The sequence below is a fragment of the Aspergillus niger genome (assembly GCF_000002855.4).
Source record: "Aspergillus niger supercontig An12".
NCBI lineage: Eukaryota > Fungi > Ascomycota > Eurotiomycetes > Eurotiales > Aspergillaceae > Aspergillus > Aspergillus niger.
In genome coordinates, this window is record NT_166527.1 from 1,526,090 (window position 1) to 1,548,001 (window position 21,912).

At 49.9% G+C, this 21,912-nt stretch overlaps 8 protein-coding genes and 3 non-coding genes across 11 annotated transcripts; 7 read left to right on the forward strand and 4 right to left on the reverse strand.

Annotated features, from left to right (window-relative positions):
• Window positions 1–219: 219 nt before the first annotated feature.
• An12g06300 (uncharacterized protein) lies at window positions 220–1,269 on the reverse strand (the record flags this gene model as incomplete). The annotated part of the gene is made up of 1 exon (XM_001395655.3): window positions 220–1,269. The coding sequence occupies one exon, from the start codon at window positions 1,267–1,269 to the stop codon at window positions 220–222; it is 1,050 nt and encodes a 349-aa protein (XP_001395692.1).
• Window positions 1,270–2,220: 951 nt separating this feature from the next.
• An12g06310 (uncharacterized protein) lies at window positions 2,221–2,695 on the forward strand (the record flags this gene model as incomplete). Its single annotated transcript, XM_001395656.1, has 3 exons — window positions 2,221–2,286; window positions 2,360–2,470; window positions 2,537–2,695. The coding sequence occupies 3 exons, from the start codon at window positions 2,221–2,223 to the stop codon at window positions 2,693–2,695; spliced, it is 336 nt and encodes a 111-aa protein (XP_001395693.1).
• A 376-nt stretch (window positions 2,696–3,071) lies between these two features.
• On the forward strand, window positions 3,072–3,150 carry tRNA-Thr (CGT). Its single transcript has one exon. It is a non-coding gene; the product is annotated as a tRNA-Thr (tRNA).
• A 114-nt stretch (window positions 3,151–3,264) lies between these two features.
• tRNA-Thr (TGT) lies at window positions 3,265–3,336 on the forward strand. Its single transcript has one exon. It is a non-coding gene; the product is annotated as a tRNA-Thr (tRNA).
• Window positions 3,337–3,450: 114 nt separating this feature from the next.
• Window positions 3,451–7,031, reverse strand: An12g06340 (uncharacterized protein; the record flags this gene model as incomplete). Its single annotated transcript, XM_059750966.1, has 5 exons — window positions 3,451–3,507; window positions 3,806–5,606; window positions 5,654–6,475; window positions 6,571–6,867; window positions 6,922–7,031. The coding sequence occupies 5 exons, from the start codon at window positions 7,029–7,031 to the stop codon at window positions 3,451–3,453; spliced, it is 3,087 nt and encodes a 1,028-aa protein (XP_059601851.1).
• Window positions 7,032–8,020: 989 nt separating this feature from the next.
• Window positions 8,021–10,955, forward strand: An12g06350 (uncharacterized protein; the record flags this gene model as incomplete). Its single annotated transcript, XM_003188822.2, has 4 exons — window positions 8,021–9,361; window positions 9,481–9,535; window positions 9,706–9,772; window positions 9,824–10,955. 4 exons carry the CDS (start codon window positions 8,021–8,023, stop codon window positions 10,953–10,955), a joined length of 2,595 nt encoding a protein of 864 aa, XP_003188870.2.
• Window positions 10,956–12,167: 1,212 nt separating this feature from the next.
• Window positions 12,168–14,224, forward strand: An12g06360 (uncharacterized protein; the record flags this gene model as incomplete). Its single annotated transcript, XM_059750967.1, has 7 exons — window positions 12,168–12,397; window positions 12,491–12,689; window positions 13,089–13,112; window positions 13,155–13,206; window positions 13,266–13,486; window positions 13,574–13,741; window positions 14,123–14,224. The coding sequence occupies 7 exons, from the start codon at window positions 12,168–12,170 to the stop codon at window positions 14,222–14,224; spliced, it is 996 nt and encodes a 331-aa protein (XP_059601852.1).
• Window positions 14,225–14,413: 189 nt separating this feature from the next.
• On the forward strand, window positions 14,414–15,092 carry An12g06370 (hypothetical protein; the record flags this gene model as incomplete). The annotated part of the gene is made up of 4 exons (XM_059750969.1): window positions 14,414–14,477; window positions 14,576–14,593; window positions 14,636–14,715; window positions 14,832–15,092. 4 exons carry the CDS (start codon window positions 14,414–14,416, stop codon window positions 15,090–15,092), a joined length of 423 nt encoding a protein of 140 aa, XP_059601853.1.
• Window positions 15,093–16,303: 1,211 nt separating this feature from the next.
• On the forward strand, window positions 16,304–17,986 carry An12g06380 (uncharacterized protein; the record flags this gene model as incomplete). The annotated part of the gene is made up of 1 exon (XM_001395661.3): window positions 16,304–17,986. The coding sequence occupies one exon, from the start codon at window positions 16,304–16,306 to the stop codon at window positions 17,984–17,986; it is 1,683 nt and encodes a 560-aa protein (XP_001395698.1).
• A 654-nt stretch (window positions 17,987–18,640) lies between these two features.
• On the reverse strand, window positions 18,641–18,712 carry tRNA-Arg (ACG). Its single transcript has one exon. It is a non-coding gene; the product is annotated as a tRNA-Arg (tRNA).
• Window positions 18,713–18,806: 94 nt separating this feature from the next.
• Window positions 18,807–19,728, reverse strand: An12g06400 (uncharacterized protein; the record flags this gene model as incomplete). Its single annotated transcript, XM_059750970.1, has 3 exons — window positions 18,807–18,877; window positions 18,924–19,075; window positions 19,145–19,728. The coding sequence occupies 3 exons, from the start codon at window positions 19,726–19,728 to the stop codon at window positions 18,807–18,809; spliced, it is 807 nt and encodes a 268-aa protein (XP_059601854.1).
• Between the last annotated feature and the right edge of the window lie 2,184 nt (window positions 19,729–21,912).

Genomic DNA, 21,912 nt, shown 5'->3' on the forward strand with positions numbered 1-21,912 from the left:
TTGCCCCGGGCAGCCATTTCCGCATATAGTTTAGTTTCCGCTCAGCAATTAGCACATCCCACCCCCACCGCGCCAAGGCAGCGAGAATTACAACCAGATGAAGTTCTACAGGCGGAATCTAATCCTAAACCGGCAGGCAAAGTTGGCGGCTAGGTGTTTGAAAATCATAATCCATTCCCATTATCTTAATACACAACTCTCACTGCACAGCTCCCCTATCTAAGGAGTCTCCGCAACATTGTAGACCAGTTTCTCACCACTGACCTTATCAGCCTTGAGCAGCTGCAACCCCTCCAACACACCCTTCAATCCCTCCCCACGCACGCTAGGCCGATGCACCTTGATCTTGCCCTCGGCCAACAACTTCTGCGCAATATCCCAGAACTTCGCAGCAAACTCCTTATCCTCGGGCTTCGCGGGGAACGGCGTCTCACCAAACATGAACTCCTCACCCACAGCAGTATACGCCAGGGTCCAGCGATCATTGACATTGGCACGCTCAATCCCCACAGCCAAAAGCGCACTGTACTCACCACCCTCGGTAGAAATAGCCTCATCACAGAACTTGGCACTAGCCTCCAAGGAAATCGTATCCAGCACCAACTTCAACTTGTTATCCGTAGCCTTCCGGATCTCCGCAGCCGCATTCGGCGCATTGTAATCAAACACCTCATCGGCACCCAGACTCTTCACCAGGTCGAAGTTCCGCGGCGAGCACGTAGTCAGCACCTTGTATCCAGACAACTTGGCGAACTGGATCGCCAGGGTTCCTGTCGCCGTCGAGCCACCGTAGATGAGGATCGGGCCTGCGTTGCCTCCCTTGGCAGGCTCGGTAGGCAGCTCCAGCTTCAGACTCTGGTACAGGGCCTGTCCGACGGTCGTGATACCCACGCCGAGCGTGGCGGCGTCCTGGAAGCTGAGGTTATCCGGGATGTGCATCTGGATGTCGCCCTTGGCGACGATGTATTCGGCAAAGGTGCCGTCTTCGGGCTGCACGGCGTTGGCGCCGTGGACGAATCCGCAAACCCGGTCACCCTTCTTGAACGGCTTCTTGACGGCCGGACCGACTTCCTCCACGATACCGGCATAGTCGCAGCCGACGAGGACGCCGGTAGGAGCCAGGAACTCGATGTGCTTCCAGTCGGTGGGGTTCAGGGCCACGCTGACGGTCTTGATGAGGATGTAGTCGTCGCGGAGCTTGGGGATGGGGCGGTCGGTGACCAGGTCGCCCTTCTTAGGGGCGGTGACGGCGATGGCTTTTTGGGGCATGGTGGTGGATGTGGTGTGGGTTGCTTGGTTTGATTGAGTGAGTATGAGGAAATTTTGTAGTGAGGGAGGAGGGGAGGGGATATCCTATATATGCATTTCTAGTATCAGCAGTCAGAAGCACCAAGAAGGCGGTGGAATGGAAGTGGCTGAATGTTACACCCCTCCTCACCCTCCTTTTGTTTGTCGATGACAAATGCAACTTGTGAGATCATCGTGTGTTTTTGTCTTCTCCACTTGGGCCCACTGGCTCCCGAGAGGGACGCCGTTGGTTCTACTCTGGATGGGAGCCAGCCCATTAGGTTGTTGCCAGTAGCCCGGAACCGGAATTAGCAAACTCTAATGCTGCAAAGTAGTACTTCTGCGGTTGATAGTTGATGTGCCGGTGCTCTTGGGGAAGGAACAGGTTATCGTGTTGATTTAGCGATAGTGTGTATAGTATACGCATTCCCTACTGGTTAGGTGGCATCAATCCCAGGAGGGCGTCGATCGAGCTGCCGAGACTATCTTATCGTGGCTAATACTAGTGTGCAATTGAGTGCTGACTGCTGGAAGGAAGATTCCTTTGTCAGGGCCAATGGACTCAACTAGACTGTTGGGGTATCATTGAGTTTTAGCCTATTTTTCCGAAAGGGGTTTAGATCCCGCTCCGCGCAGATATGCAATCCCGGAGATCCTCCCCAGGACACTAGCAGTAAGCACTGCAATGTAGGATGATCGCAGGATCAAAGGGTCCAGAAATTTCCATTCTGCTGACATATTCACTTTGAGGGATTTCTTTGCGTAAATCTGTAACTTGCTGATTAATGGACATCTTGGTTCTCCTCGAGGAGAGTATTCTACGAAGTGGTTGAGGGGCATTTCGAATTTCCGGGAATTAGTAGATAGCACTACTAGATACATAGGTCTCTTTCTCTTCTATCATCATACTAGATAATCTCACAGCTTAGCAAGATGCAGGTCACTCACATTGTCCTACTCCAATTCAACCCCGACGTTACTCCCGAGGTTAGGGAGAATGTGCGTTTGTCCTACACCTCTTACCACACCTTATACCGCCAGATCCTAGACATCTAACTCGATCCTCGTATAGGTCGCAGCCCAGGTCAGGGACCTGCGCGAATCATGCATCCACCCGGAAACTGGCAAGCCGTACATCGTTTCCATGAAGGCCGGCGCTGATGTCTCGATCGAGGGGCTGCAGGTGCGTTTACTTCCTAGCTTCTGATCCTATGACTGGTAAACATAACTTCTAACCTTGTCTGAATAGAACGGCATCAGCCATGCATTCGTCTCCGTTTTCGAAAACACCGCGGATCGCGACTACTTTGTGAACAAGGATCCGGCGCACATTGCGCTTGTGCAGAATGTCAAGCATTATCTGGCTAAGGTTCAGGTCGTGGATTTTGTTGATGGGAAGCTTGTTTAAGTGTATTCTATTGTTGTTTCGATGGTTCGATGGCTTTGAGTCGTACTATACAAAGTTTGTGCAGGAGTAATCGGTGTAGTTACTATCGAGATCAGCGCCATGTACAAGCAAGAATATATATAAACCTGGTGAGGTATAGTGGGTCGAAACGGGCAAAACAAAATGCGAGTGAATTAGCAGGAACAGACAATGATACAAGTGCTCCTAAAATACCGAGCACAAAACCAGACATATTAAAGCACATCAAAGCGCCCTATAACCGTTTCTAAGGCGAAAGATGCCCGATGCTTGACCGCAATGACAACGAAGGGGTGTGAGATGACATAGTAATACAACGTCCTTCATAATCGAGAATGTAGCGGCAGATTAATAATAAGCCCTTGTAGCTCAGTGGTAGAGCGCTTCACTCGTATCATGTCATGAAGAGGTCCGCGGTTCAATCCCGCGTGGGGGCATTTCTTTTTTCATTTTCCCGGGTAGCCAGAGCCTCCTTTTAGGTTTTGTTTTTGTGTAACGGGTAGTGTCAGCCACGCTAAGGGAAGAAGTAAGGCGGTGGCAAATACATATCCGCCCTTATAGCTCAGTGGTAGAGCGCTTGACTTGTAATCAAGAGGTCTGTAGTTCAATCCTGCATGGGGGCATCGGATATTTTTTTTCTTTTTACTTTCTTGCTTCCTTCATTTTTTCATTCCTTCTTCTACTCACTGCATTTGATGTTTTAAATAATCACGCCACATAATAGGATCAATCAACATTCATTTAGTTTTCCTTCTCTCTTTTTCTTCTACCTCGCCATACGGTTCCGACGAATGCTAGAAACTCCAATACAGTAAATATCAATAAAGCGTCACAGCAGTCTATGTGTATCCCCTGTTGCTATACAACCGCTCCATCAAACGGCCGGGTACACAGTGGGCAGCAACGTGCACTCTGGATGCAGCTCCGACAGTAAGTCACGGTGTCTTTTGACGCTCCACCCTCCCCAGCTATCCCCGGACAGTCCCTGCACTGTGCTCTCTTTCCCAGGGTCTGTGTATCCAAGCAAACATCGCAATGCTCATAGAATGGCGCCTGCGGCAGTATGTAGCGGACAAACGGGAGAGTGCTTACATGGACTAGATCCTCCTCAGGTAAGCCGGCTTTGGCTTTCAGAAGATCGGTGATCCTGTCCCAGGCCCCTGCATCAGTTATTCCTGGCATGTAAAAGGGATTGTATCTGGTATCGTTAAGGTATATTTTTCTTCGATATGACTCCTGAAGCGGAGTAAAGCCCAATTTATCTTCAATATGGGGTTCAATGTTGGGAATCTCAAGCAGCATTTCCACCATTTTAACCTGACCCATGCAAATGGCTGCGAATAGGGGTGTTCGTCCGAATATGTCTCTGGGGTTGGGGTCGCATCCGGTCTTCAAGATGCGCTGCACGAGACTAATGTCGCCTCGCGATGCTGCCCAGTGCAATGGTAGGCGGTGGAATTCGTCTCGAAAGCCGGGACTACACGATTCTCTGAGGATTGCTTCCATCGCATCGTCATCTCCTTCCACTTCAGCCTTTGTCAAACAGGATAGCCCCCAGAAATATGGGGAGACGTCTGTGTCCCTCATACATCTGGGAGAGCCTGCACCGTTTACAAGGAGAAGCCTGGTTATCTCGACGTGCCCCCTTTGCGCGGCAGCAGTCAGGGGGTCTGCTACATGGTGTTTCCATTTATCGGTGCTGCTTATCCTGGCACCCCACTCGAGTAACAGTTCAACAGCACGCAGGTTGCCATTTGCCGCAGCTATAAACAAGGGGGTTTCCCATCGCTTATTCTCTCGATTGATATCGGCGCTTGCATCTCGTAGAACTTTCATCACCTGTGCATGATCGCCCATGTTGACGAGGGATATAGGACCGACTCGAATTCCAGCGCCGCTCTTCGCGGCAAAGAATATAGGAGTTTCTTTGTTTTCAGTCTCATAATGAACGTTCGCACCTCTGCCAATTAGCAGCCTGGCCACTTCATGGTGACCATATGCTGCGGCGTAGAAGAGAGGCGTAAAGTTCTCGGCTGTAGCAGAGTCGACAATGGCTCCATGGTCGAGTAGGAACTCGACCACTGCGCTATTACCAAACCCTGCAGCCCAGGTGAGGGGTGTGCGACCAAGGTAGTCCCGAGTATTTACAAAGTTGCTCTCAGGGCCAACAAGTTCTTCCATGCACTGATCTAGGCCAAAAAGCGACGCAAGGTGGATCCCTGAAAGTCCGTATGCAGTATCTGACAGGCCGAACATTTCTCGCATACACCGTGAAACCTTGACATCATTCTTGATGAATGAAGCGAGAAGCGTGTTGCTGCCCAGGCTCTGGCGGAGATGGTTCCCTAGCTCAGTAGCGGCATACTGATAAAACGGGTACTCCTGTCGATGCTCTTGACAACCACTTTCTAACAAGGTTTTCGGATCAAAGGCGTCGAAGGACACGTACGTGAGGCAAGTGTCAGTGAGGTATTCATGAACTGTTGGATACCAAGCCTTCCACGTCCGCTTCAAGTACTCCTGGGCAGTAAGATGCACCAGCTTAGCCGTGTTGCTGCTTTTGTCAACCGTGATCAAGCCGCAGCAGGCAGAAACTATCTCTTCGATGTCCGTGACATTCATTTTGTCAAAATCGGGCTCACCAATCTCAACCGCAATAGCATGTTGTAGCTCTAGAGCGCTAAGTGGCCGTGCAGAGAAGGTGATCCACCCAAGCACTCTTTTGGCAAGGTCTTGAGAGAAGGAGCTTTGCAGGCTAATCCTTTTCAATGTCTCCTCGTATGCATGGTCGTAAGCCCCCGAGCCCGACTGAAACTTACTTCCAAGTGCTCGGACTCTCCTTTCATTCTTCTCATCCAGGATTAAGTTGTAATAGAGACGCACGAGCAGGAATCTGCATGAGTCAGTAACATTTCGATATCCCGGAACTATGTCACTTACATTCCATCAGCGGATTCAAGAATTTGGTTTCGAATATAGCCCCAGAGCTCAGGTTTCCTTCGAAGAAAACCCGGGAGATAGTCGAGGTTCCCGTCGAGGAAGCTTTCCATGTCGTCTCTGTTGGCTTGGACCTCCAAAGTAATACCCCTAGACGATAGAGTTCCAAAATAATCGCCGGGTCGGGCAGTCGCGAGGAGTTTAACCTTCGTACGACCACCAAGGTCAAGGAGGTTTCTAGTCCAGGCAAGAAATTGACGCCTCACATATACGTCGTTGCACTCATCCAGTGCATCAACAACCAACAGCACTTCACTGCATTCAGACAACACCACATCGAAAACCTTTTTGATATTTTCTTTGGTCAAACGGGTAGACCTGGGTGGGAGAAGGTAGCGTCTTTTGGTGATAGTCTCATACAAGCGTTGATTTCCCTGAAGTAACTGTCTTAGGAGGCTTGACAGAAGCTCGGTGAATTCGAGACGTTCCTGGTAATTGAAATAATGATAAGCAACCGCGACGCTGCTATTGTGGGCAAGCTCTTGCTGGAAATGGTCGACTGCGATCGAAGAAAGCATCGTTTTGCCAGCGCCAGGAGCCCCGGTGCAGAGAAGAACCTTGCTCTTTTCATCAGAGATCCAACAACGGAATTCTTCACTTTCAAGGAACCATTCACCCGTGCCTTCGCGCCGAGAGCTCAGAATTCTGTGCTTTTGTTCCGAGACGTCAACAGGACAAATCCAAGCAAGCGTCTCATTGCGCTGCTGCATGTCGTGGTGGCCCTTCATGGACTGAATGCCTGCCCCAATCTCCAAGGTGAGATCTCTATTGGACCAACATCAGCACTGATTATCTTGAAGCATACCGGATGAAAACTCCGATCGAGCATTAGTAAAGCCAAGAAAAGATGTCGTTCATACTGATTGATTTTACCCATGACTAAATTCCACAGCGAGAGACAATAAGTGATGCGACTCCGCATGCTGTCCACCTCTGCAGGGTCCCATTTCACTCGACTCCATGCTCGGACGGCCTTTGTCTTCCAGTCCGAAGTTGCAAAGGCAAGGACATTGTATTTGCTCAACTTGTGTTCAATCTCCAACAGGACTTCGCGGCCTCGCTGGACGATTATATCCAATTCCATTTTCTGGGTCGTACTGAGGCCTTCGTTGGGAATATCATTGAGATCATGAAGAAGCGCCCATAGGCTTTTTACACTATTGATGATGGTGAGCACCGCTTAAGAAGATAACGTGCGGTTACGTACTTACTCTCCGGAGATAGCCTTGAAGCCACTCGGTGCCTGGGCGAACCGCTTCTTTAAGTCATCGGCGAGTTGCAAAGTAGCCAGGAAATCACCGACACCAAAGCCGAAGCTCATCTTGAACAAGCAAGTCAAATTACTCGAGCTCGTGTGTGTTGATGGAACGCAGTCACAGGAAGGATGCTGGAATTTAATCAGGATGCGACAGAATGCGACCGAGCTGGAGGTGGCTGTGTTCAAGGGGGCTTAGCGCTTATGCTTGACGGATTTCGGTTACAGTCAGGGAAACTGCGGGGCCGTCATGTAATACCAAAAGGAAGTTAAGTCCTACAGGAAGATGATATTTGAGTGTAAGTCGATGCTGGGTATGTAGTGATCACAGCTTGACAGATTCCTCATTTTGACGATGTTGGAAGGAAAGGGTAGGAGGGGTTATATGATGATCGCTGCGAGGCTGAAACACGGCCTTATCACCCGATCGTTTAACCTCGCATTAGACTGAGATGGCATAAGCAAATACTGTCTGCTAGTAGCCATACAAAATATTCTGTGCGCCACACCAGATTATGCTCCCCATTGGTTTTGCTTGCTGCCCCTTGACAGCCAACTGTTAGTCCATGGAACCGACAAACAGCAACGCACAGATACTTTGCAATTATTTGCCGACTTTTGTGTTAGAATAATGCGAAGTAGAGAGTAGATCCAGGAACGCAAAGAAAAGCCGGTTCCTGACCACTGATCACTCCGATTAATCTTGATGGTGTTTCATCGCATGGGTCGAGGAATTAGCCGATGTGATAAAGGGGTACTATGTAGAACCTCATAAGGACGATAGTCGGCAGTATATTTCCTGGCAATATCTACACCATATGATATAAATGCTGAAGTAGTTACCTCATGATGAGTAGTATATGATGATCGGGGTGACTCATTAAGCCTCAATTTGCCTATTCTCACCTCTTCATTCCCATCACACACACCCACCGACCACACCAAACCCAGCCAATCTATCAACCCACAAAGCAACTTACAACCTGTCTACTATACTCTTCACCGAAGTAGACAACCATTTCAGCTACCGAACACTATATACTCACACCTTTCAAATGGACAGATCTCCGTTGGGACAGCTGGGAAAGCTGCCCTACGAAATCCGACTGGAGATCTACGAGAAACTGTTTACGATCAAGAATTCACCTTTGAAGATCCTGCGCTGCTCGCGAGCAATCTACGGGGAAATAACCGATCGCCTCTATGACACACTCAACATACATCTATCTCCGGTGTTCAATGACCCCTGGATCGAGATTCACTGCAAGCGACTGCGATTGCGCTGGATCATACCCAATCATTCCTTTCCTTGCCAACATCGGTTCGCACGCGCCCCATACTACAAGATGAACTTGGTGGTTCATATTTACGCACCCGACCCAAGAGACCCAGGCCAAATAGCCCTGCTATGGCAAAAGGTTCAATACTTGGTGTATATTCTCGAGAGAGCCACCATTTCCTCCATAGTCATTCGTTTGCGAGTGCATCAAGGTCGCGACTGGCAAAAGGAAGGTCGTGTAGTGGAGAGTATCCCTTATCCCAACAAATCTCGTCCCGACCACCACATTGTTTTTCTACCCTTCTGTCGCTTATCCAATGTTCGGGCCTTCCGGGTGGTTCCAGATACTCGGCGCATGGACCGCGTCACTGATTGGGGGCTGATAAACTACGGCCGTGACTTCATCCTGAACAATGGTTACCGGAACTATAACGATGGCCCTCTCAGCCAGGACAGGCAATACCGGGATATTGTCCGAGAGTTTGATGATATTGACGCCCTGATTCGAGATACCGACTTTTTCCTGGAGACACACCTTGACACTCTACATGGTAATACTGCAGCAATGCTTCGCCTTGACCGAGCCGCCCATTGGCCTCTGGGAGCACCCGTCGACTATACGTTCAGGCTCGAGCGTAGCTTGTTAGATATTCGGCAGTACCCAGGCTCAGTGAATCTTCACGATCCCGGTCTGAAGCAGCATTGCCTCCGCATGTGGGCGTTCTGTGACCTTTACCTGATACCTTACCCAATGAAAGACAAAAGGTCATGGGAGGAATGGTGTTCGCTCTATCCTGAAGGACTACGTCCCCATGACCACGAGAGTATTCATGATCCCTTGGTTGAGATAACTGACAACCCCGGGTATTTTGGCAACTTCGACACCACTCAGATAGATGGAGAATACGAGATTAATATCCATAACTATTGGCAGCGCAATTGGAACGGTAGACCTGCATTTCGTCGCCGCCGCTTTGAACAGGCCTGGTGTACGGACTGCCGGCGGATAGGATATAGGACTGGGTGTGACCAAGACTGTGAGAAGCTGAATGGTTCTGACTATGAGGAGGACTGGGAATTTTGGTCCTTTAATGCTTCGGATTACTCTGATCCTGATGTATTCTAATAAGTATAACAAACTGAGTAGCTACTCATGACCTGAGCCCTGTTGACAAATCATAAATCTGAAATCTTCTAATTCTACTGGTCTTATCTTAATTTTGACATCAAGGAAAGCGCAGACAAGCAAGCTTTGATCTCGACTATGGAGTACAACCAAAGCACAGTCAAGGTAGTTGCGGAGGACATGTTGACCATTCTTAGATGGCAGGACCCAAGCGCTCTGTCGTAGTTTCTATAATGGTGTACATTGGTATTCGTCTATACTCCAGAAACGATTCTGCCTTTCCTCCTCTCTTCTCTCTCTTTTTCCCTCAAGTTTCGTCTGAAATCTTTACGTAGATTCGTTTATTGACGCCAAACTTATGCTTCGTTTTAACTTCCTCTCCACCGATATGCCGGCATCACCGTGAGTCTTGGCTAGTACCCATGGATGGATCTCCATCTGACGTTTTATTAGGAAGATGTCGGCCGACGAGGGCTCGCTCACCGGAGCGGCCCTGGGTATGTCTCCCCCCCCCTCTGATAACGGCGCGCTTGGTGACGACCTTCCGTCAAGCTTCCATCCTTGGTGGGGCCCAGAGTCGTGTGTTTGGCTCCTCGTTGAGGAACCCAACGACATTGCTCTGGACCCCGTCGAGCAATGGAGGCGGCTATCTTTCCTCCTGGAGTATGGCGACTACGCGGCTCGGGTTTGGAACTGCCTGTTGAAGGCGTCCCGAGCGCTGAAGTCTCCCATCTACAAGTCAGTCGTCCAGTTTCGTGACAATCTTACCCAAGAATTGAAAGATTCTTCCGACGAAACGAAAAAAAGGATCCGCCTGGTCGAGAGATGCGTCGTGTATCTCATCAACCAGGGCCTGGATATCGACCTTGAGATGGTGAAACTGGCAATTCTGGTCTATAGCAAGCGGAACATCACTTGTCACGCTAGGATAGGGGAGATATCGAACTCTGCCGCGCTGAGGAGAGAAATCGAGAGGGCCAACCGCCGACTCCCCGAGGTCCTGCCAAGTGACCAGTCCCGCAACTATAGTGCCTGGCAACGGATTCTGGCCTTCTACGGCAGTTCCCAAGACTTTATCAACCTCAAACCCGGCACTGGGTTTGGCCGTGTCTTGCCCGAGCCCGACATCAGAAGCCTGCCCTCCGACGCACGGTGCCGTGCGTTCAAGAACAACGTCTTCGATCGTCGCATTGACGCGACTTTCCAGGCAATCAATGAGCGGATCCCGGTCACCTCTCGTCCTGTTCTTGGTCAAACGCGGACGAGGCATAGCGTGTCGGATCCGCTCCCTTACATTCCTCGGAAAAGGCGTGCCGTTGGATCGCCGGACTCCGATGAACGTAACAATGGAAAGCCTGCCGCCTCGCCATTCCCCACTGTGGCCTTTGGAAACGTGGAGGATGCCTGTACGTATCAAGAGATCTACAGGGACATCGATTACGTGTTCGGCAAGAACCAGCGATCAGGCCGGAGGGCGCTCCAGGAGGCACGGAAGGTCGTTCGCCAAGCGCGGGCTAACGTTGATAGGCCCAAGGGGGGGGGGGGGGGGGGGGTAAGAAGGGCTGAGTGGAAACGCCGGGATTGATGCACGCACTTCGAGAGGCGATTAAGTCATATTCCCGGCGCCACTCAGCCCCGCCATCGGCGGTAAGCAAGGCCCAGTTTCTATGCTCCTGTTAATTGGGCTGACTTCTTTTTGACTCCGCCTTGTGCGGAGTCCCCCCAGCGATGAGCTTGCACCTTACCGTGGTGCTGGGGTCCAGTATTCCTCTGAAAGGAGGAAGAAGCTAAGACAAGCTCTTTCGTAGGGACATAGTCTCGTAGTTTTTATATAATCCCAGCGGTACTTTATAAGACTTTCCTTCGTATCTGAATAAGGTATCTATAGTGATGAGGGCGTCTTCGGACAAGAGTGGGGTTGTTACCGTGTAGAGACTGGAATCATGGGCTGATGGAGATGATTGTCCCGCTGTATAGAAGAGAAGAAGCAGATCAGTTGATTTAACAGACTGGTACTGGTATGGGCGTTGCTGCGAAAGGTAAAAAGCGCCTGTGATTCGGTCATTGGTTAGGTTGCCGCATGGGGCTACCATGCCTTTTCTGAGACACACAGTTGCTGCATCTGGTATCAGCCGCAATACAGACTTCGGGTATATGAGAATCCTAGGGATAGTTATGAAGCTAGGCACCCTCGAAGGTAGTGTTCCCTTCGGAATATGGTATCGGTCGAAGCAGGCACGTTCATGATTGGCGGGTGCTTGAAGGGTAAATACTACTACGTAGTACATACTAGGCGAGAGGGAGCGTTCTCCATGCCGCTTACCTAATCCGCTTTGTTTCTCTGTCTACCGTGAACCGACCATTTCCGTGCAAACTGCTTATGGGATGCTAAAGGGCGTAAGATCTACGGGAGGAGGATACACAGGATCTTAGACAAGAGATGATAGGACACAGTAAGAAGCTATGGAAGGATGGAGGATGGAAAAGGCTCCACATGAGATGCTGCGCGGGCCCGGTACGACCATGGATGCCTTCAACTGGACAGGGAACAGAAGCGAGCGGGTCCACGTAGAAAGGCTTACATAAACGTGGAAGAAACTTAAGGGAAGAGAAGTGAGTCCCACAGGAGATGCCCACGAGGCATCTACAAGAGGTTGGCTACGAACGTTGTGATTGGTCAGTGGGAGCTGGGAATAGCTTCATTGATATTACGGTATTTGGCCGATACGACCGATTACTACTTAACTTACGAGGATCCTGTATAGCGAAGTTCGCAACCTGACAGCCCTATGCACGCATGCTTCTCAGCCAGAGTGCCCTAGCTGCGCTATTTCTGAGTACGGCGAACTACTACAACTACTACAACTACTACAACTACTACAACTACTACAACTACTACAACTACTACAACTACTACAACTACTACAACTACTACAACTACTACAACTACTACAACTACTACAACTACTACAACTACTACAACTACTACAACTACTACAACTACTACCGCCGCTTTCTTTTGTTCTTGTAGTCTGACCGTTGTCAAGATACGTTAGCCGACATCCACTCTGGCATCCGGGAAAGTATACATCTTCAAGCAAAGGGCTGAGTGAAGCTTAGGCTTCAGGCCATCATTGACTGGCTGCAACAGTGTACAAAGTCATACGTACTCAAGGAAAATGGTCCCAGGATAATAGAAGTCCTAATCCACCTCCAGATCGCTGTGAAGTGTACCGTATCCATCTCCCGCGTCGTCCCCGTCACCACCGAGGCCGGTACCCCCTCTAGCACCGTCTCCCCCTTCTGCTCAGGAACAAATGTGTATCTTTCCAGACGTGTCATCGTTTCCTCCGGGTTCGTCTCGTTGTCCGAATACACCAGTCGCACGGCCTTCAACTTTTTCTTTTAGGCTTCTCCTCGCCTTTGGTCTTGTCGGCGGTCGTCCCCGCTTGCTTCGCTGCTCCCGAGAGATACAGACAAACTTCGAAGACTAGCTGTCATTTGAAACCTTTATAACCCTTGTCGTTCACTTTCCTTTCGTATACCTTGTTTCGAGGAGTTACCGTACATCTTTCGCTTCGAAAATAACGCATTTGCTCGACCCTTTGTTGGGGTATAATCTGCCTTGCTTGTTAGGGTTCAGCATTTCCCCAAAGGTGGCAACTGATTCGAATTCTTGCTCACAGTGAAGAAATATTCTATGAACATCCTTTGATAGCTCCCCATTTTTCAGGAGGCTGCGGTAGGTGTGGACCATCATCGCGTATAATCTGCATCTCCACAGACGTCGAGATCGTATCTGCTGGCGCTTGCCCCATATGCATCTGCTGCATCTGGTATGTGCTGACTGGTGGCGCTACCATGACTGGTTGCTGCGGAAGACTGGAAGATACAGGCAGGCTGCCTAACTGTGGCGATTCGAATACTCCAGCCGTCTGCAGTGGAGTATGGGATGGAGGGGGTTGTGCCGGGAATACCGAGAAACTAGTGCCTATGTCGCTCAGGGCGTGCTCTGGAACGACTGCGCGAGTATCCCGCCGGAGGGATCTGTGCGTTGGGAGGGAATTGCAGCTGTCCGGGGGAGAAGATTGGATAGACAGGGCTGTCGGTTTGAGGGTGCGATCTCTATCTCGGAATCAAGTCAGTTATCGTCATAACCTGGATCCTCAATCATGTCCCACAAGAGCAGCTGACCTGTGATAGATGGCTGCCTACTCACAGTTCGAATTAGAAACCATGCGGTTGATGCAGCCCGGATTCACCACAGCCGCTCAACAGCTATCGTTCGACTCGTTCTCCATAAAAACAACCTCGACAGTAATGGATATCTGGTATAACCCAGAACTCGTCCATCACATGCATTCCGCCGACGTATGTTGGTGTTGGAGACAGGATGGATCCCACATGAAGAAGCTCGATTCGGACCGCTATTTGTGCGCCTGCCTCGTTTGGAAACAATCAAGTCCAGGCACGAGAACACCCGAGACCTCGTGATCGATAACCTGCGAAAAGCGGCACAGCGCCAGCGGCCTTCTCCATGCTCCCGCCGGCAGAAAATCATCGCAAACAATCAATGGGGGAAATCATGGACTGAATCTGATTCAATTGCGCCCTTCTCTTTTCTCCTTCTTCTAAAATCATTGAGTGAGATGCAATCGGCAAGTAGAACCCGTCGTGTGGCTTGAGCGCTTGTCGCGTAAAGCAAGAGGGAAAAAAAAAAAAAAAAAAAAAAAAAAAAAAAAAAAAAACCAGACAGGCTTTCCCCGCAAGATGCAGCAGTCTAGATCGTTAAAACATGCATTCATTTGGGTTCTACTTCTTTCGTATCCCCGGAGAAAACATATCGAGCCATGAGTTGTAATCAATTGAGAATAAAGACCCGATCAACAGGGAACCTTGAGGGCAGTCAGAAGCCGATTGCTTCATTACCCCAACCTCATAATCCAACCATGACCTATCCTTAGCAAAGCAGATCTGTCACTCAATATCACACCATTGATTCGAATAGATAATCTCGATACGACGCCCACACTCCGCGCGATTATGGCCATGGCAGACGGCCGATACGGAGACATTGATTCTATTTTCGACATTCGCGATGGAGGCAGTGGATAAAAATTCCCGCGTTTTCCCCGTCTTCCCAGTGTTGTAACCGGGACATGAAACACCCAGACCCGGCAAAATGCCATCGTGGTTGGGGTGCAGTGAAAGGAGCAGCAGTTGGTACGTTTCGAGGGAAAAGGGTTAGCCAGTAGAAAGTTCGAGGGTCAGCCGTAGGGGAAAAAGGTAAAGCCCCAGTCGAGTGTCGGCACCACCTTCCGACTACATCGAAGATTGTGAGAATTGTAAACTCTAATGTGCTTCTTTCTTGCGTGCTAAGCTTCCCTGTGGATAGGCCGGAGGGGACTATGCAGTTAGACCCTCTTATTTAGGGGTTCATTATTGGTCTCGGGAATTTTAGGCTGCTTCAGCGGTCGCGGGTTCGCTGCTCGGGGTTTGCATGGTGGTTCCTGGAAACAGACACCATTTCCAATTCAAGTTTAGCTTTTGTAGACTAGAGAGAGGGTGCAAAGACCTCCCCAAAGTTGGGAAGTCGAGGTCGAGCGAACGGTGGGGTTTCAGGGTGAGACGAGGCCAAAATAGGGTTTGGCTCGAAACAGCGGGTCTTCATTGGATGGCTATTCTTAGACCGAAGAATAGGGGGGGGATAATTCGTGCTTGATAGTATAGTACGGGCAATTGAAAATACACAGGAACTGTTTAGAGTCGAAGCTGTAGATGAGAGATAAAGTAAGTGATTGAATAATCTTGGAGAGTTGAGTTGGCGTTGCCTGCCGATCAGAAAAGGACATTGGGAAGTCTAAACGGGGACAGTTCCGAGGATCATCCGCAACGCCCGGAAGAACCAGCCGATCCCCCCATCTTCGGGCAAACTCCAAACATGAGCTGCAGATCGTTGGTGCAGGGGTCGCGATCTTGATACACCTCCACTGCTCTCCAGCCAGTCTCGCATCTACTATTGCAGTAAAGGAATTTACGTTTATCCGGTGCCCAGTAGTACTGTTCAGGCATCAACAGTGGCTCGTTTGGCGCTCTCGTTCTCGTCCCTCTACTCATATGCGATCAATGCATCTACTTACTATGGATAACCTAATATCATCGGCCCCTAATCCAGGTCACCAACTAAGCTCGAGCATTGGCCTTCTCGAACCCGATCAAAGCCTCTCCATCCCGATCCCTGGGTCTCACTTCTAGCGTGTTTCGACGCAGCGAGACCGGCCAGGTTATGAGCCGGTCTTCCCTTCCCGATTCGGAGCTCTGAATCCCGATAGACTGCCGGCTCTGTGCCCTTTGTGATCAATGCAGATGTTCCAGTCCCAGGATAGCCCGTCGTCCCTAACCAGATCCACTCCTAACCAAGTCCGTGCCCGTCGGAAAACCCAGATGATGGTTCATTCTCCGGTTCACTAAGATGCTTGGCAGGTCCGAACCAGGCCATGGACGCTTTTCTTAGAAACTCTACACTGACACGAGCAGCCACTATCAAACCACCGCGGTTTCACGGGCCCCTATCCATGGGGAGACAGCCATGGCTCTCCGCGATGCGGGATAGGAAGACGGGAACCATGCGACGGAAAAAAAAGGCATATATAGCCTCTGTCACCACGCCCATCAGGTTGACTTTCTTTCCATCCCATCCTCATCCCTCTCATCAGTCTTTTCTCCTCTTTTTTCCTCTCGCTCTCGTTTGCTTTCCAGATCGCCTGTGGCGTATCGCTCTTTGTGTTTAACTTTTCAATAATTCCGTTCAACTCTCGTTCTTCTCGATTCCCGTTTCTCGAAGGTAACCTTCCCATCACTTCCTGGTCCTTCGACACAACCACACCTTAGCACAGGGCTAACCATCACAGAAACCGAAATCAATCAGTCAAAATGGTTCGCTTCTACAGAGTCTCCGCCGCGACCCTCGTCACCGCCGCCACCGTCTCCGCCATCCCTATCCCATGCCTCCTTCCCTTCCTCAGCGGCGCTGGTAGCCTCCTGGGAAGCTCCGGCCTGGGTGCCAGTCTCGGCCTCGGTGGCAGTGCCAGCGGCAGTGGCGGCGCCGACTTGGGCGCCAGCCTTGGTGGTAGCGGCAGCGGTAGTGGAAGTGCTGGTGCTGGTCTCGGTGCTGACCTCGGCGCCGGTCTGAGCGGCAGCGCTGGTCTGGGTGCCCTTCTGGGCGGTGGTGCCAGTGCCACCGGTGCTGCAGGTGCTGGTGCGTCTGGAGCCGCTGGTCTTGGTGGCTCTGCTGACCTGGGCGCTGACCTGGGTGCCGGTCTGGGCGCTGGTCTGGGTGCCGGTCTGGGTGGAAGTGGTAGCGCTGGTGCTGGCCTTGGTGCCAGTGCTACTGGTGCCTCGGGCTCTGCTGGTCTAGGTGCCGGTCTTGGTGGATCTGCTGGCCTCGGTGGCTCCGCCGGTCTCGGTGGCAGCGCTGGTCTCGGCGCTGGTCTGGGAGGAAGTGCCACTGGTGCCGCTGGTGCCGGTGCTTCTGGCGCTGCTGGCCTGGGTGGTAGCGCCGGCCTTGGTGCTGGTCTTGGAGGAAGTGCTACTGGCGCTGCTGGCGCTGGCGCTTCCGGTGCTGCTGGTCTCGGCGGTTCCGCCGGTCTTGGTGGCTCTGCCGGTCTGGGCGCTGGTCTGGGAGGAAGTGCTACCGGTTCTCTCGGTGCTGGTGCCTCGGGTGCTGCTGGCCTTGGTGGCTCTGCCGGTCTTGGTGGCAGTGCTACCGGTGCTGCAGGTGCAGGTGCTTCCGGCGCTGCTGGCCTTGGTGCTGGTGCCGGTCTTGGAGGAAGTGCTACCGGTTCTCTCGGTGCTGGTGCCTCAGGTGCTGCTGGTCTTGGTGCTGGTGCCGGTCTTGGTGGCAGCGCTACCGGTGCTGCTGGCGCTGGTGCTTCCGGCGCTGCTGGTGCTGGTCTCGGTGCTGGTCTTTCCGGCTCTGGCTCCGCCGGACTCTCTGGATCTGGATCTGCTGGTCTCGGTGCTGGCGCGGGTCTTGGTGCCAGCCCCAGCGGCAGCGTCGGTGCTAGCCCTAGCGCTGGTGCCGGTCTTGGTGCCGGTCTCTCTGGATCTGGCTCCGCTGGTCTCTCTGGATCTGGATCTGCTGGCCTCGGTGCGGGTGCTGGTCTCGGTGGTTCCGGCAGTGCCTCTGGTGATGTGAGCGGTAGCGGATCCGGCTCTGCTGATCTTGGTGCCGGAGCCTCTGGCAGCGGTGATGACGATACTGACGTCGGTGTTTCTCCTACGACTGCGGAAGCTCCCAGTGCCACCACCACTTGGGTCAGTGCCTCCACCAGCGTCTCTCTCGGTCCTTACGGTGGCGCCAGCGGCAGCATCACGGCTGGAGGATCCACGGGCGGCGACGACAGCGACGATTCCGGTGCCGGAGCTGATGCCGATGCAGATGCGGATGCTAGCGCGGATGCCGATGCCAGCGCTGATGCGGATGCCGATGCCTCTGCCAGCGGCAGCGGAAGTGCTGATGCCAACGCTAGTGCTGGGGCCTCCGTTAGTGGTAGCGCTGAGGCCTCTGCTAGCGCTAATGCGAAGGCTTCTGCGTCCTTGAACTTCTCTGCTTAAGGTACTTTCCACTCTTCATCCTGAAATATTTGCAGGGTTGCTAATAAGTGAACAGGAGTTACGGCGTTGGTATCAATCGATCGCTCTAGAGTGACACCACACTGCCTCGAGCTTCCGGGAATCGATTGTTTCAAAATGTTAGGTATATCACCTGGGATGGGAAATGGAAATGGGTTCAATGCTGTCATTCGTTCATGATTATATTGTCTAATTATTTGTGTCATTCTTTGACGAGTACTACTTACACTGAGATTGAGAGGATCCAGGCCAGTCTGCCATAGTCATAATCTGAATTCAAGCCTGTTGATAGATAATTCTGCTACCTTTTTCCCTCTGTATTTTCAGTAGTATCGTTGAATTATTATCAGCAATGATGACTGTCTTACCTAGACTGTACTTGGACTAGGCATTATTCTTTATTTTAGTTTTCATTGAAGTGTGTACAGCCAAATTATGTTATTAAAAAAGATGACTCTGGGAGTGTAGTGATGCATTCGGTCTACTAGTATGGCTTCACAGAAACCAGTTGTGGATGAGACTGAGAAAAAGAGTAGTACCAAAGAAAGCGAGAAGGCAAACTGCTCTCTCTCTCCACTCACTAGCTAACGGGAAGCCTGGCGAACAAAGAAAAAAAAAAAAAACAAAAAAAAAGAATGACCTACGCAGGACTCGAACCTGCAATCTCTTGATCCGTAGTCAAGCGCCTTACCATTGGGCCAGCAGGCCAATTGTTGAAAATATTGTGTTAATTAGTGTTACAAGAGCCAAGTCGTTGCACAGTTGGTTTACACGACCGGTCTTCGGGGTTTTCTCATGGGGTTCAACCCGACGCGGTAAGTACTTCGAAAGTATGCTTTACTATTACTGATACCGATTCCAAAATGCTAGTTCCTGATTAATAGTAGCAATAACTGAATTCACCAGGGAAAAACGGTACCATCCCAAACCCGCAACTGGGCTCCGGCGGACTCGCGCGTGGCACCATCAATCAGCTTGACAATGCCACCAACACTCTCCTCAACTGTCTGAAAAGCCCTCTCCAGCCCGACCTTGCGTGCACTCGCATTCCCCATGTCCGTGTCCGGGAATCTGTTCATCCGAATCATTAGTATGTCTAATCTTGACATTACACCCATTTGTCCCAATCGATACACTCACCCAGGATCTGCGACAAAGCTAATAAAATCCTCATTCTCAAAGTGAATTTTGCGAACTATCCAATGAAGTATAGCCTTGCTCGGCCCGTAAGCAGTACATGGATAGGAACGCTGCTCCATCCCACCAATGCTGCCCAGGGGGCTGCCAATTCCGACGAAGGTAGGCCGGGCACTCTCAAGAAGCAGGGGATAGACCGCCTGGAAGAGATACAGAGGCCCAAAGCCGTTCACCTCGACATGATCACGGAAGACGTCGAGGGGGACGCTGTCCACCCGGGAGAAGTCATCACTTATGCCTGCGTTCGCAATCACAATGTCCACATGATTGATGTCGTGCTCGTGCTGCAGAATATGAACGGCGGTAACAGGGTCTTCTGGGACTTTAGAGTCAATTTTGACGATGATGAGGTGAGAACCGGGACCGGTGGGTAGGTTTGATAAGGACTGGCTTTGAGGGCTGGAGGGGTCGCGGACGGCAGCTATGATAGTCGTGTTTGATCGTGATAGGAAGGTTTCTGTCAAGCCTTGGCCTATGCCTCGGCTGGCGCCGGTGATCAGATAGGTGAGGTTATTGGACTCTGTCATAACGTTTATGGCTTATAGGTATTTAAGGACGACTGGATGGGATGAGAGTAAATCAGTCGTGATTTAGACAGGATATATGTAGTAATACCGGCTACTTTATATATTGTGTTAAGGTCTAACAATTGAACTGCATTTGTCATGCATCTTCTATGTCTATGGTGTCATAGTACCGATCAGGCACTAGTAGAGGTAGACCATAGTTGTGATCCTTCTATGTCGAGGGCGCGGCCCAGATGCTTTGATGCAGTACTCCGCTTTAACCAGCGGGGAACCGTGCTACTCGAGTAACACCAATTCGATAATGATGCGATGAGGTGATTGCAATGCTGGATCTTACCGGAAAGGGCGTCCTGTGCTAGATGCCTCATCATGTTGCCAATCTCATTCTTGGATCTCTCGCGATGCATGTCAATATGTACTACAGTCCCTGCTAATGGCATTATATTTTGTGTACATCTACAGCTGTGGCCGTTCTGGAGTAGGAGGAGTCTAAGGTGTGCCGGTTGCTTGTTGTATGGAGTTGCTTGACGCAGTGGGGGCTATTTAGATGCATGCAGGAACCTGGAGTAAGCCCTAGTATAGTCTACGGTTGCAACTGTCCACTAATTATGCTTGGCCTCAGAAACACCCCTATCAAGACATATCATGTTAATTGCGCTGACGTATTACAGTAAGCAAAGAGCATTAGTAATTCTGAACCCATCATTACCAATGGTGACAAATCCACTACAATTTTGTTTAGATATAGACATAATCCACTCTTTAATGACTCTCCTCAAACAATCCTCCGTGTTTCTCGGGCGCTATACAGTAGTTTGCAAAACTACCATGCCTACCCCTTGACGCTCTGCCTCTTTCCCAATCCCTAGCCTTTCTGCGCTAGTCCTTATACGTTTAGTTTGTATGTCAGACTCCTTGGCGCTGTTGGTCCCGTTTTGTAAGTATGATAACATTACTTCCCTAATGTTACAGTACATGTAAATATATGACAGAAATCTAGAAGCTTCCATGTCCGGAAAAACGCTCAGGTGGCCACATTTGTATTACTTTTGGCTTCTCCAAACCACTTCACAGTTCCTATACCATGGTGCAGAAAATAGTGCAGCGATGTCTCCACACCTATCGCCAGGACAGATTCAGCCTATCTTTGATATGCAGTCAGTCGCGGCATGTCAAGCTCGGAAGCCAGTGAAGCTGCTCAGGGCAGGAAGCAGGCGGTTAAAAAGCATCTCACCCAAACTTCTTAAAGTCTTCAAATCCCTAGAGACCCCCAACATAGATTAGACCAGTCCAAAGAGACAGTACAAGAAGAGTAAAATCACGAATAAGTCTAATAATCCCAGATCTCTTCTACACAGTGATTATGAAAGACGCCGAACTAAAACAGGAATGATTTGATTATATGGTACTTTAATTCTTATATACGAGATACCCTAACCGTCAATATACCCAGAGCAAGTATGGACTTCATGACAGCACGGCAAGCAGAGATAAGATACAGTACTAACCTAAAATATCTTTGATAATTTACCTTTCATCTAATTATCTGCTGAAGACTAGAAAGCTCCGTCTAAATCCCACTTTAATTTATTTAACTTAAGCAATAAAAGAGTCATCGTACTATCATACTACTTTTATCTAATAATAGAAAAAAAAGTAAATCGGCTAGGTCATAAAAACTTTCTAGAAATACTTTCTTTTGAGATGTAACATACTCATACTTATCTAACTCTCAGTCTTTCATACTCTTCCTCTTCTGATATTCTTTATACGGCAAGTATATAGTATTCTTTGTTAAAGTCATCCTTATCATTATCTTGACTCATTGCGATAACAACACAGTTTTCAGACTCAACCTCGGCCGCTGAACCCATGTTGAAATATAGAATACCAACTTTGACTTTCTTCATAATCTTAACTTCTATTGTAACTTCAATCTTCTTTATCTTAATAAATATTATATGCTCTCCATCTCTTTCTCGCGTATAATAATCTTCAAGTTATTGAACTTCGATATTAATACCGCGCTCGAAGTTGTCAAAGCTTAAGCTTTAGTATCTTAGAACTTAAAGATCCATTTATAACAGAAAATTAATTTTATTATAATAAAATATCCAAAACCATGATAGAATATAATTATTATTATAAGAGATTCGATCTTTCTCCATTCCAGCCTGCTTCCAT